The 14210-nt window shown below is 47.9% G+C and overlaps 1 protein-coding gene across 9 annotated transcripts in view; it reads left to right on the forward strand.

Moving 5' to 3' along the window:
• Window positions 1–14210, forward strand: part of NFRKB (nuclear factor related to kappaB binding protein) — a 35236-nt gene that overhangs the window by 5986 nt on the left and 15040 nt on the right. For all 9 annotated transcript variants that reach the window (XM_057695395.1, XM_057695397.1, XM_057695396.1 and 6 more), the window contains 11 exons: window positions 3847–3974; window positions 4653–4827; window positions 5361–5462; window positions 6085–6158; window positions 6999–7083; window positions 7438–7618; window positions 7831–7939; window positions 8166–8292; window positions 8528–8593; window positions 11744–11823; window positions 11928–11974. In XM_057695395.1, the coding sequence (XP_057551378.1) occupies window positions 3847–3974; window positions 4653–4827; window positions 5361–5462; window positions 6085–6158; window positions 6999–7083; window positions 7438–7618; window positions 7831–7939; window positions 8166–8292; window positions 8528–8593; window positions 11744–11823; window positions 11928–11974 (1174 nt within the window). The remainder of the gene's footprint in view (window positions 1–3846; window positions 3975–4652; window positions 4828–5360; window positions 5463–6084; window positions 6159–6998; window positions 7084–7437; window positions 7619–7830; window positions 7940–8165; window positions 8293–8527; window positions 8594–11743; window positions 11824–11927; window positions 11975–14210) is intronic.

A 14210-nucleotide genomic window follows, 5' to 3' on the forward strand; every position in this document is an offset into this window, starting at 1 on the left:
TTCCCCTCCCCCTTTCTGGGGTGACTTTGCTTTGGCAGGAGGCCCTGAAAGATAGCACATCTTGAGTTTTTTGAAACCTGACAGCTTGACAGCTGCAAAGAGACTGGAGGGAACAAGCTCATCATTTCAGACCTCATTATCTTAGGGTTTAAAAGGAGGATTCCCTCCTTTGGTGGTCATGAAGGAGGATTTTCCCTCTTGTTGGCCAAAGTTTGTTGCCAAAGCCAGGGTCTCAGGTGGGATAAGCTGGTAGGCCTGGCTGGTGGCAGAGGCCCTGTCAGGAACTGTCTGTAATGTTGGCACGTTTCCTTCCAAAACAGTGTGATGGTCTGGTGAGGATGCAAATAAGAAATGGCAAGGCAGGAGATCTGGGATTTCACTGTGTCCAGCCTCATGTTTCAGGTCTGACATTGATGAGGACAGTTGCGTTACCATGGTTATTATGGTTCTGCATCTTGACACAGCTGGCATTGCTCTTGGTGTTCTTTTACCTTTGCTTATCTTTTTTGGTTCTGTTTTAAAAACTTGCCTTTTCCTTAAGTTCTAAGTGCTTGTCGAGCTCCCTTGCCCTCTGTTTCCTACAGGAAAGGGTCATCTGTCATGAACTCCAGCTCCCCACTTCCGGCCTCCCCGCCAGCTTACTGTAGTCATTTCCCTCCTGACCTACTTTACTTGTCTTGGAGGAAGGATTTTTTTTCCTTCTGTTTAAGGTTAACCTCTGCTCTTGATCCTTTCATGGTTTACGTCCTCCAGGACCTCGTTTCTCAGTGAACCGTTTTACCGTGTGTATTCACTTCACACGTTCTTTTTCAGCCTATAGATGTGCTCAAGGGTCTCACACTGAAAAAGTCCTTAACTATCTGTCCCCTTTGTTGTCCTCTGTCATTTTCCCTTTTCTCCGAACTTCTTGAAAGACATGCGTAGCCATCATCCCCTGGTGGCTGTTCCCTGTGCCTGCCAACACTTTTGACTTTCTAAATTTTAAGTTTCAAGCCTACAGAAAAGCTAAAAGAAGTTATAATTGACACCTGCATACTCTCCACCAGGTTCACCAACTATGAACATTTTGCCACATTCATTTTCTTGTTATTATTATAGTTATTACCACTATTATTATTTTTGCTGAACCACTTGAGAGTATTGCAGACCTAAGACGCCTAATTTTTCAGCATTCATATCTGAAGAACAAGAGCATTCTCTTAGGTAACCAGAAATGATCAAATTCAGAAATATAGAAGATACTGTATTTAATTTAAATTCTGTACCTAAATTCCGTATTTCAGTATAAAATGACATTGATGTGTTGTTATCTACTGTGTGGTCCATATTCCTGTTTTGCTAATTGTTCCAGTACTCGTGTTTTCCTCTGCTCCATTTCCTTTCAGTGAGCGTGTAATTTGCAAACCAGCAGATGCTTTTCAGTCTTCTTCTTAACCGGTCTGTAGCGTTTGATGCCTTGACCTCCATCGTGAGACACGCCCTGTGCACCTGTGGCCCTCCCCGCACGTCCTGGCTTCCTCCTGTGCCTCGGACATCCTCCCCACATCGCCTGCTGCCTTTGCTGTTCCTGCCTCTGCTCCTGTGTCAGGCCCCCTCTCCCTCCCCGCCTGCCTGCTCCCACCCATCAGCTTTTCACTGGGAGCTCCTGCCAGGGCTGCTTCAGCCACGTCTCCACACAGCCACCAGTCTGAGCGTCTCAGAACTTCGCTTTTCAGAGTATTTATCAATTGCCTTCACTTGGAATAAAATTCAAAGCCTACCAGGCTCTGTTGCTCCATCACCAACCTCCCCTGGCTCTCCTTTTTCACTGCTCTCTGGTCCAGTGCCACCAGTAGAAATAGTACATGAGCCACGTGTTCAATTAAAAATTTTCTAGTGGTCACATTAAGAATAGTAAAAGCAGTTAGTTTTAATAATGTATTTTCTTTAATTTGATATACTCAGAATGTTATTTTAATAGAGCATTCGGCTCTCTTGGCTCTATCCTCCAAAAGTAGGGAAAGACTGAAGGAAGGTAACTTCAGAGAAGTGCAGAGGTGAAGAAGTAGAATTTTCGTCCTGTTTCTGTATATCAGCATCGGTAACATTAAACTCTCGCCTCATTTTTTGAAGGTCAAATTCCCTATTTCCCTACAACAAGCAGCGTAATGTGGTGGCTGAGAGCTTGCTCTGGAGCTGGACTGCCTGGGTTCAGACCTCATTTCCCCTTTTATTAGCTATGTGACCTTGGGCAAGTTATTTAATTTCTCTAGGCCTCAGGCTCTTCTGTAAAATGAGGGTGTAGTGGTACCTTCTTTGTGAAGATGAAGTGAGTTAATGTATGCAGGGCCCTTATATGGTGGCATTTATGTGTCAGGTGCTCTTCTGTTTGCTGTTACTGGTTACTCGGAATGTCATTAAAGGTGGTTGGAATGAAAAAAAGAAACGCCATGTGCTTTGATGCCTTATTTTAGCTTTTTGAGATTAGCTTCTCCATCTTTCCCCTTAGTTCACATCGTAGCAACCTGCTCAGATCTAATATTCCAAAATGGCCCTCCCTCACCACGGCTCCCGCAGTGATACGAGTTGCTCATGTCCAGTGGTCTAGGTACCATGCTCGCCTACCTGGCCCAGCATCCAAACTATCAGTAGGTCTAATCTTTCTCCCTTGAAATATACCTCAAGTCTCTACTGCCATTCACTTAACCACTACTTACTGATTTAGCTAATATATGCCAGGTATTCTTCAAGGTTCCGGAGGTACAGTCATGACCTTACATTCTAATAGGGGAAAACAAGGTGATAGACAAGTCTTTGTTGGTGTCACGCACTACAAAGAATAAGGAAGGGTAATGGGACCGGCAGTGATGGGAAGGTGCTGTTTCAGAGTTGGACAGGGCTTCTCTGATGAGGTGCATTTGGACAAAGACTCAGTGACGGTACGAGGAGCAAGCCATGAAGACTGGGTGTTAGGAGGAAGCCTTGTGGGCAGAGTGGACTCCAAGGACAAAGGCTTTGGGAAAGTACAGTGTGCTTAGGAGACAGCGTGGAGGCCAGTGGGACTGCGGTGGAGTGAGCAAAAGGGTGGCTGGTGGAGGATGAGGCTGAGATACACAGGACCTGCTAGAAGGGCCCTGCCCTGAGCGTGGGGGTAGAGGGCCCACCAGGCCACTGTCGTCCCTCACCTAGACCACTGAGGTGGTTTTTTTCTTTCTCTTTTGCTCTTGGCTGTTATTTTCCTGCTTTAAACCCATCAGCTGATTTCCACTGCACTCAGGATAAAGTCCAGACTGTGCTGTGGTCTCTGTGTGTTGTGGCGTCTGTCCAAGTCATCTTGACCCCTCCTCAGCTAAGCACGCCCCCTCAGCTTTCCTCACACCAGCATTTCTTCAGGGACTGGAGCGGGCACGTTCTTCTTGCCGCAGGGCCTGCCTTAGCACATGCTTTTCTTCCTGCCTTTCCCTATTTGTATTTTAAAAATTCCTACTTATTTAATATTCCTCTCAACTTTTCATTTTGAAATTTTTTAAACACGTAGGAAAGTTGAAAACCAGCACGTGTGTTGCACAGCCATAGAACTGTTACTTACGTTTCCCACAGTTGCTCTCATCAGGCCTCATTTTACGTCCCCTCCTTTAGGGGCCCCTTTCCTGACATCACTTTTCTTGCTCTTTACGGTGATTTCAGGTTGATTTCCTCACAGCACGTCAGAGAGTCGAGTACTGGCTTGTGTGCTTTCTGTCTCTTTTCTGGACCACAGGCTCCCTTTCCCCCACACTGTCTTCCCCCAGTGCAGAGCTGGCCGCCTTCTCAGACTGTGCTGACAGGTGGCTGACATACACGTGTGGCTTTGCTTGTTCTTTGCAGATGGACACTTTAACCCCGAGGTGGTCAAGTACCGGCAGCTGTGCTTCCGGTCACAGTACAAGCGCTACCTCAGCTCCCAGCAGCAGTACTTCCACCGGCTGCTGAAGCAGATCCTGGCCTCACGGAACGTAAGTGCCCCTGGGAGCCGCGTGGGATGCACACCTGGTGACCTGAAGGGGCAGATCAGGGGCAAGAAGGAAAGACACTGAGGAAGGAAGCTGCCTTGCCTATCAGGCCCCGACACAACCAAGTGCATCTTTCCTTCTCATGATACGTTTATAAGCTGTATCCTGATTTCAGAGATGTTAGAACAGAAAAAAAAAAAAAAAAAGGATACATCTTAAAATTGATGGACTATCGTAGCTTTGGTATATACCCAAAAAAAGAGGTGGCTTTCAGATCCATGGTGGGTCATGAAGGAGAACCAGGTTGCCCTCTAGTTCATGTCTGGGTGCCTGATGGGTCCGGGTGTTCAGTGGCACTGGGTCTAGACCAGCCTTGCGATGCCTCGGGGCAGAGTAGTTCTGGCTGTTAGTGGTTCTTTAAACTTGGGTATGGAGATACTTAAGTGTCTGGTATAAGTATTCATTCTCAATGGAGCAGTGCAACACTCAGTTTTGGTGTTTTTCATCATAATCAGGACAGGCCCCTTTCATTTGGATATATTCCTATATGAGCATGTCTCTTTGTGATCAGGAGGGCACTGAACTTGTTAAGCAAAGAAGAGAAGAAAGTGTAGACTTGGGGGACCTGCCAGCACAAGCTGTGGCTGAGGCCATGCCGCATCCTATCCGCTCTCTCCCCAGGACCTCCTGGAGATGGCCCGGCGGAGCGGCCCTGCCCTCCCTTCCCGGCAGAAGCGCCCCTCGCCGTCCCGCACCCCCGAGGAGCGGGAGTGGCGGACCCAGCAGCGCTACTTGAAGGTCCTGCGGGAAGTGAAGGAGGAGTGTGGGGACACGGCCCTGTCGTCTGACGAGGAGGGTGGGTGTCCTCAGGTCCCTGGGAGCTGGTGCCCACTCACCGTGTGCATCACATCGGTCCACACCCGCAGCTGCTTGTCTGGTTGGAGCCAGTGGTAGCCATTTTCCCCCAGCGAGGAAGCCATCCCGTGGTCTGTCTGGGCAGGTGGTGGGACTCAGAGCCCCCTGGTCCTCAAACCCTGAGACACTCCCGTTGGGTGGCTGTGACGGCAGACTGCGCTGCCCTTGGTGCTCAGGCGCATGCGGGGCCCTCAGCAGGCTCTCCGGTCCTGTCGGCCACTTGAGAGAACTGCTTTCCCCACAGGAGAGTAGTCATGACTGGCCTCTGCAGTGCATCCCACCGCTGTGGAAGTCTCTCCTCCTGGAAGAGCTGTTTAAGTGACCCAAGTGCTACAGTCCATCTGGGGAAGGAGTGGTGGAGCCTGGCCTCCCTCTTGTTGGCTTAGCCTTCTTGGACCCAAGTGGCCACTTACCCAGTCTCCCCATTGGAGTCCGCGGCCACGTCGGATTTACAAGGACGCTTTTCTTTTGTAGATCTCAGCTCGTGGCTCCCAAGCTCCCCAGCACGCTCTCCGAGCCCTGCAGTACCCCTTAGGGTGGTGCCCACGCTTTCCACCACAGACATGAAGACCGCAGGTGAGTGCTGTTCTGGTGCCAGGGATGCTCTGGGGGTCTGGACGTGGATCTGAGGATTGCTTTGGTGGGGGTGGAGGAGGGGAGGGGAGCTGGCTTCTTTCTACCAGGAAAACAGAGCAGTGTTCCTTAGGAAATTGAGAGACGTTTTTGTATAGCTCCACTTTTCTGGTAGTAAGTAGGCCAGCCGACCTTCCTTCCTTTGTTTTGAAAATTTCCCTTAGCAGCTGATTAGCTGGCATTTTGACCTAAAGAAAGCAGAATCTTATAATACTAAGGGACAGTTCAGTAAATAAAAGGGGTAACCAGAACCATAGTGATTTCTTGGCATGTCTGTGAAATTAGAGAATATTTTCAATTGGGATAGGAATCAAAGAAGGACGTTAAGAAACTTCTAGGTGTTTCAGGAGCAGCTGAGTACTGAGGTCATTGTTTCTGACCAGTGTGCAGAAAAGCTGCAGTGTTGATCCTGTGACTGTTTCAAGATTATTGGTACTTGCAGTACATGGATCAGAAGAGAAACTCAGAAAATGTCTTTTGAATATTACAAGTGACCAGAAAGATGTGAACTTGAGCATCGTGTACGTGAATGACCATCCACGTGGCTTGGTTCCTTTTCTCTCAGATAAACTAGAACTGGGGGACAGTGACCTGAAGATCATGTTAAAGAAGCACCACGAGAAGCGGAGACGCCAGCCCGTAAGATCGGAGGGGTGGACAGGAGGTGTTCAGTCTAATCTCCCCGGGTCAGGGCTCCTGGGTCCTGACCCTGGGGTGACACAGGGAGTCGCTGCGTCGTTACATCCCCTTTCCTTGCTCTTGTTAGAGGACAGGAGCAACGTGGGAGGCCCGGTAATACCAAAGATGTGAGGAGAAGACATGCTCTGACTCTATAAGGCACATTCACCGCGGGGTCTGATCCAGTCTTTAGGACGACACTGCTGTGTGAATCATTACTTCCATTTAGCAGGGCTTGGAGAGGCAGGGAGCTTGTCTTCCGCCTGACGGCTAGTAAGTGGCAGAGCCCAGAGTCAGAGCCTGTGCTTTTCCCACTTGCTACATTTCTCTTCCTCTGCTGCACCAAATCGAGGTAACACCAAGCCAGAGAGTGCAGTGGAGGGAGAAAAGGCAGTCTTTCTAAGGCAGAGTGGTGAGATAGGAAGAGTCCCATGTTGGAGTTAGAACAGAGTTCTCTCCCTGTCTTTCCCACATATGTGATGTTGGGCAAGTCCCTTAACTTCTCTGAACCCCATTTTCAGTCTTTGTAAAATATAATACCAGTTAACAAGAGTGAAGAACATATAAGGAATGCAAACGAGCTTTGTAAACTGTAAATGCCGCCCATGGAAGATTGCAACTCGTTTTTCCCCTGCCCCATTATGAAGAGCAATCGTTTTTATCTCTGTATGTTTTAAATTCACCACAATTTCCTCAAATGCACCTAACATGTAGCTGCATCTGTTAGGTAAATTGGGAAAACCACCAACAGTTCAGCTCCTCTCGTGGGGCTTCCATAACATCTCTGAATGTCACGTCTAGGATCACCCAGACCTTTTGACGGGGGACCTGACTCTCAGTGACATCATGACTCGAGTAAATGCCGGCAGGAAGGGTTCTCTAGCAGGTAATGACATCCTCTGTAGGTGGCCCTCGTCTGACTATGGTGTTAGATGACACAGGCCTCTCTATATATTGCAAAAGGAAGTGAAACCACAGCATCCTTCTTGCTGATAACCTTTGTTTTATTATTGCCTCTTATGGATTTGTAGGTGGAGAATGAACATAAAATCAGTACAACAGGTCGCTGACTCTAAAGCGCTTGTTGGGTTTGGTTTAAAAAGATAAAACAAAACTATATGTCTCATTGCTGAGACTTTCTTTTGCTGGTGGGCCTTGGGAAAATAATATGCAGATAAGACCCCTCATTTCCTGATGTAGAAAATGCAGTTCTATGACTTGTGTGCTTTTTTCCCCCCAGCCCTATATGACTTAGCTGTCCTTAAAAAAAAGGTTAAGGAAAAAGAGGAAAGGAAGAAGAAGAAAATAAAAATGATCAAATCGGAGGCAGAGGATCTGGCTGAACCCCTAAGTGGCACCGAAGGGCTCCCACCCCTCTCACAGGCTCCGTCTCCGCTGGCCATAGCCGCTATCAAGGAGGAGTAAGTGAGCAGCGGCGCTTGTGGCTCAGGGCTGCCCCCACAGCTGGTGCTTCCTGTGAGCCCTGGGTCCCAGGTGTCCTGCTGGGGGCAGTGGGTGGTGTGGGCCTCCTCTGAGCTTTTTTATGACTGCTGGGAGGCTTGGAGGACCTAAAGCAACCTAGGGGTGTGTTCTTGGTCTTTTGGTAGTTCTTATATTTTTCTTCTCTCATTAGGCCTCTCGAAGACCTCAAGCCTTGCCTTGGAATCAATGAAATATCTTCTAGCTTCTTCTCTCTTCTGTTGGAGATCTTGCTACTGGAAGGACAGGCTAGCCTTCCTATGGTAAGAGTTTTGGAAAAGCCAAGTGTACAGCAGTTTCAGATTGTGGAAATTTTCAGTGGTCTGTGGCTTGAGAAGCAGAACTCTGGGTTCGCCCCAAAGCTCCGCAGCTGACTTGCTTTGTGACTGGGGCAGACTGGACAGACAGAGCCAGCTTGTTCTGGCACAGCCATGGAATTGCTGGTGTGGAGTAGAAGTCTAACTGGGTTCTGCCTTTGCTCTCCCTCAGCTAGAGGAGCGAGTTTTGGACTGGCAGTCGTCTCCGGCCAGCTCCCTCAATAGCTGGTTCTCTGCGTCCCCCAACTGGGCAGAGTTGGTGTTACCAGCCCTGCAGTATCTTGCTGGAGAAAGCCGTGGTAAGGTACTCTGTTCTGTAGGGTATTTCCCCCGCTTTGTGTAATTCTCATAGCAGACAGCAGCTTCACTGGTTACGTCCGTGGTGGCTTTGCATGGTGCTGTGCCTTGGAGGTTGCCGCTGTCCTGATGCACCATTAACATACAGAAGTTACCTCGGAGCTCAGGCGTGTCAGTTATTCTGAGTTTAGCCCTCTCTGACCTGTGTGGCTTGTTCATGAGATCCATTTCTTGCAGCTATACCTTCCAGCTTCACTCCGTTTGTTGAGTTCAAAGAGAAAACCCAGCAGTGGAGATTGCTTGGTGAGTAATGCACGCCACCTGCCTGTCACAGTGGGTTCTCCTCTCGTTTCCTCCCCTGTGCTGCTTGTGCCTTCCAGGTCAGTGCGTGATGGGAGAATGTCGACAAAGGCAAAGTTAAACTTGATTTTGCTTGGTAAAAGAGTCCTTCAAGAACCCTTTGGAATTCTCAAGATCTGAGTTCACCCCCACTGGGTTTGGCTGAGGTGGCATTGCCCTTCTATTCTGATGCCCTCTGGGGCTGGCTGAATTGAAATCTGTGGGGTATTTTTACAGTAGACTTACATTTACATCAACCGTATCTGTGACTTTAGATCAATCTGTAGTAATATAATTGTTTTTCTTTCCTAAAACGGGCTTTGCTATTGAGGATAATGTGTCAGGCAGCTATTTCTGAGTGAGCTATTTCTAAAGAACAGGTTCCTTTTCTTATAAATTTGTAAAGTCCCACTTAAACTGTGTAAGTTGTAGTAACGTGTACCTGAAATAACTTGGTGATGAGAGGAAGTTTCAGCGTTGATTTCTCCACTCTCTTCAGTGGTCTCTGAAGAGACACATGGAGAGAAGGTTGTGAAAGTAGTGAATTTGTTCATTCCTTACTACGTCAACTGACCTTGTAGGTGACAGGCAGTCTTAGGTGCCAGGATTGTAATGGTTTGTGAGTTAGACGGCGTGCTCCCATCGTGGAGCTTTATGTTTGGGGAACAAATACTCATTCGAATGAAATAGCAAACTTACACATTCTTTAAGGGAAAAGCGCCAGTAGGAGTGGGTGTTTGCCATGAGGCATTGGTGTGGCATGCATGCAGAGTCTAGGAGGGACTTCCTGGGGAAGGACACTTGAGCAGAAATCTTAACAATTCCTGGCGACGAGCCAGACGGGCAGAGGGGAGGTGGCTCCCCGTGGAGGGAGCGGTGTGGGTCAGTGGTGCAGGGAGGTTCCAGTGAAGACAACACAGGCCTGCGCAGAGATGATGCTGCACCTGGGTAGGGAGGATGGATGAACTTGAGACAGTTTTAGGTGATCAAAGCCAGAGAACATTGTTATGGATTGGGTATGGTGAGTGAAAGAAGAGGGCAGTCAAGTGTCACTTCTGCTAGATTTGTACCCGGTGCACGTGCTGTGTTGAGCTGCCTTTAGGGTATTGAAGTGGACATGTTGAGTAGGCGGTGAGTTTAGAATCCAGACCAAGAGTCAGAGTAGAGAGTTGTGGGCACATGTGCAGTAATTGAAGCCAAAGGCATGGGTAGAAAGTGTTAACGAGGAAAGAGGGCCTGGGATTAAGCCTTGAGAAACTCCCAGGTGGTAGAGGCTGAGTGAGGATAGGGGAGGGGCAGTGACTGCAGAGTCAGGAGGAAGCCAGAAGGTCTGAGAGTCAGGAGGTGGGGAGTGGTCATTAGCCTTCATTGTTCTAAGGTCCAGGAAGGTCAGGATTGGACTTGTGGGCGTGGAAGAAACGCTGACTCCCTTGGAGGAGTGATTCCTTAGTGGGGTGCTGTGGGTTGCAGGCACAGGTGTGCTGAGGCCGTTCGTGAGGCTGGCTGCAGCTCTTCCCACCTGTCCGCCTGGCAGCGGGAAATCAGCCAGGTGGCAGATGTCATAAGACCAGGTAATTAAGTGTCTCAAGCTTGTGGGCCACAGGCTTTCTGCTGCAGCAACTCAACTCTGCCCTGTGCACAGCAGCTAGAGACAGGGCTAAACAAACGGCCACAAAACTTCATTTCTAGAAGCAGTTTGCTAACCTTCATGTATACCATGGAGGTCTGGAAAACCTTTTCCAACCCCCCCGTCCCTTAAAGAGATAGTGAATGTGGACAGCGCTTTCTAGAGGTTGGGGAGGGGAGGAAGTGGGGTGTGTGGCCAAGGGAGGAACTTTTTTTTTTTAATGAGAAACTTTGAGTCTAATTGTTGATGGGAGGGGTTCAGGAGAGAAGGGAAAATCTCTCATACGGATAAATTCCTGAGCAGAGGGGGAGGGGCCAACCTCAGGTAGCAGGAGGCAGCACATCTGTTCTGGGTGGGGGAGGAGGCAGTGGATCCACCGCTGTCAGCTGCTGGATTTCATCGTGGGGAAGCTGAGGGGATGGATCTGATGGCCTTACTGTGTGAAGTAGGAGGTCTGCTGTGAGTGGAAGGGGCGGCGGAGAAGAGTGGGGGCAATTGTTGTAGAGCGGGCGGGGAACCAGCTTGTCCAGGGCTTGCGGACAGGTTGAGGGCCAGGGGAGGTGGCCCTCCATCCATTCACAGAGGTGCTCTTTGCCTGTCTGGGTTTTCTCCAGCAGCTGTGAGCTGCCCATGGTGAAGAGTGGCAAGTGTGGCTGGCGAGGATTTGAGGGTTGCTCTGTGGGAATGATGTGGGCTAGAAGAAAGGTGTTGGGCGTTGCTGTGCTGTTGAGCATGTTGCTGACGTGGTGGGCGTGGACCCTGAGCTGAGTGGGGAGAGTGTGAAGGGACGGGCTGATGGGGCTGAAGAAGTGAGGTGTCGGGACGAGCAATGCCGTTGAGTCTGGGTAATGTTTTGGTGGGCGAGGTTAAACAGCAGGGAGAGGGGGAGGCTGTTTGGCCAGAGAGCGGGATGCTAGGGTTAGTTTCAGGTTCTCAGCCCCGGCCATGCACAGCCACCAGTTGGGAAGCTTTTAAAAAATGCTGATGCCTGGGCCTTACCCCCAGGGGTTCTGATTAATTGATTGAGTGGGGCCTGGGCCTTGGCATTTTTAAAAGTTTTCGGGTAATTCTTATGCATAGCCAGGGTTGAGAAACTGGATTAGGCATTTTGAAGATCCCTGTTTTTGGGAATGACAAGGTCCAATTGTGGTTGTGGAAGTGAGTGGCTGGAGTCGGGGGAGGAGGCCACCGAGGTCATGTGACTGAGGAGTTAGGGTGCTGGCTGGACTGTCCCTACAGATGTCCATCTGGACACTTCAAGTTAATCTAGTCAAATTAAGTTTTTCTGTGGGTGGGGTCAGACGGGTCCAGTTTCATTCTGTGTGTGGATGTCCAGGCAGAGGGGTGTTCTGTGCACAGGACGGTTGCTGCAGGTCCTGACAGGTTCTTCCTGAGGCATAGGTAGAGCAAGAAGGAGGAAGTGGGATCCTTAGGTCATATCCTTAGATCATATTGTTATTATTTTTGCCTTTTTGTTCTTTTAATAGGCCAGTCCCAAGATAATGAAAAGGAATTAGCTGCACTCTTTCAGTTGTGGCTGGAAACCAAAGACCAGGCCTTCTGTAAGGTATGGTTGTTGAGAACTACCAGCTCTCATATTGGGCTTCCAGAACCCTTGAGTTAGCTAGAATTCTACAGTCATTTACCTGTTACTGTTTCCCTTTTCTCCAGCAAGAAAATGAAGACAGCTCAGATGCCACAACGCCTGTTCCTCGGGTGTGAGTATAGTACTCGGATGGAGCATGGTGCCCCAAGAAAGCATCATCTAAGTACTGCTCTGGTTGTGCTGACACGTGGTTGTCTGTTAGAGCCTCAGTGGGCATGAGAGATGCTGGGATCCACTGCGGGGTCCACTGGTCCTTACCTGCCTCAGCCTCCCTGAGGGGCAGCACACTCCCAGCAGCAGGAGTGTTTCCCCAGGAGTCTCTGAGGGGGTGGGATCCACCTGTAGGTGCATGCTTGTCCCCAGTCCCCCTTCAGTTCCTGCTGAAGAACGGTTTCCTCAGCCCGTCTTCCTCATTTTACCTACAAAGGAATGGAGGTGTGGAGGTAAGTGACAGGACTCAGGCCAGGATTCAGGTCTCGACCTTGTCCCAAGCCTTTGTATCATCTCATGTGACTGTTTCCATCTGTTGGGATATAATTGACAGAGCATTGTGTGAGTTAGAGGTGTACAGTGCATTGATTATGTATATGGTGAAGTGATTACCGCAAGAAGGTTAGTAAACACATCTGACACCTCACGTAATGACCAGTTCTTTTCTTGTACTGAGAACATTTAAGGTCTTTCTTAGCAACATTTAAGTGTATGATGCAGTGTTGTTGGCTGCAGTCACCATGCTGTCCTTTAGGTCCCTAGCACTTTCTGTAACTACAAGTTTGTGCCCTTTGACCAGCATCTCCTCCGGTAACTACCATTCTAGTCTGTTTCTATGAGTTAGGCTTCTTTTAGATCCCACATATTAGTGAGATTATACAGTATTTGTCTTTGACTTATTTCACTTAGCATAATACTGTCTAGATCCATTCGTGTTGTTGCCAATGTCAAGATTTCCTTTCTTTTTTTTCCTTATGGCTGATTAATATTACACACAGTGGAATATTTTCTTTATCCATTGATAGACATTTATCTATCATGGTTGTTTCCTGTTTTGGCTGTTGTAAATAATGTAGTGAACATGGGGGTACAAATATCTCTTTGAGATAGTGATTGCATTTCTTTCAGAAATATTTCCAGAAGTAAGATTGCTGGATCCTGTGGTAGTTCTGGTTTCAGTTTTCCGAGTCACCTCCTTACTGCTTAATGTAATCGCTGCAGTTTGTGTTCCCACCACAGTGTACAAGGGTTTCCTTTTCTCTGCATCCTCACCAGTACTTGTTATTTCTTATCTTTTTGGTAATAGGTATTCTCACCGATACGAAGTGATAGCTCATTGTGGGTTTTTGTTTTCTGGCCACGTGGTGTGTGGGATCTTAGTTCCCTGACCAGAGATTGAACCTGTGTCCCCTGCAGTGGAAGCGCAGAGTCCTAACCACTGGACCACCAGGGAAGTCCCAGCTCATTGTGGTTTTGATTTGCATTTCCTTGGTGATTAGTGGTGTTGAGCACATTTTCCTGTTTCTGTTGGTCATTTGTATATCTTTTTTAATATATATTTATTTGGTTGCACCAGGTCTTAGTCTGAGTTGCAGCAGGTGGGCTCCTTAGTTGTGGCATGTGAACTCTTAGTTGTGGCATGCATGTGGGGTCTAGCTCCCTGACCAGGTATCGAACCCCAGCCCCTGCATTAGGAGCTCAGAGTCTTAACCATTGCGCCACCAGGGAAGTCCCTATTCGTATATCTTTAGAAAAACGTTTGTTCAGGTCCTCTGCCCGTATTTTTTTTTAAAGAACTTTTATTGAGATACAGTTGACATACAATAAACTGCATATATTTAAAGTGTACAATTTGATATTTTTTTTCCTATTAGTAATGTATATATAGCAATCCCAACGTCCCAATTCATTCCTCCCCAGCCCTCCCTGCTTTCCCCACTTGGTGTCCATATGTTTGTTCTCTACATCTCTGCCTGTATTTTAATTGTATTATTTGGGTATTTTGCCTTTGAGTTGTATGAGTTCCTTAAATATTTTGGATATTAACCTCTTATCACATGTGTGATTTGCAAATATTTTGTCCCACTTCTCTAGGTTACCTTTTCATTTTGTTGATGGTTTCCTTTGCTGTACAGAAACTTTCATTTGATGTAGTCCCACTTCTTTATTTTTGTTTTTGGTGTTTGTGCTTTTGGTATCATATTAAAAAAAAAAATCATTGCTAAGACAGTTGTCCAGGAGCTTCTTCCCTATGTTTTCTTCTAGGAGTTTTACGGTTACCGATGTTATCTTGAAGTCTAATCTGTTTCAGGTTAATTTTTGTGAATGGTTTAAAGTAGGGGTCCAGTTTCATTGTT

This window comes from Hippopotamus amphibius, chromosome 9 (genome assembly GCF_030028045.1).
Source record: "Hippopotamus amphibius kiboko isolate mHipAmp2 chromosome 9, mHipAmp2.hap2, whole genome shotgun sequence".
NCBI classification, from domain to species: domain Eukaryota; kingdom Metazoa; phylum Chordata; class Mammalia; order Artiodactyla; family Hippopotamidae; genus Hippopotamus; species Hippopotamus amphibius.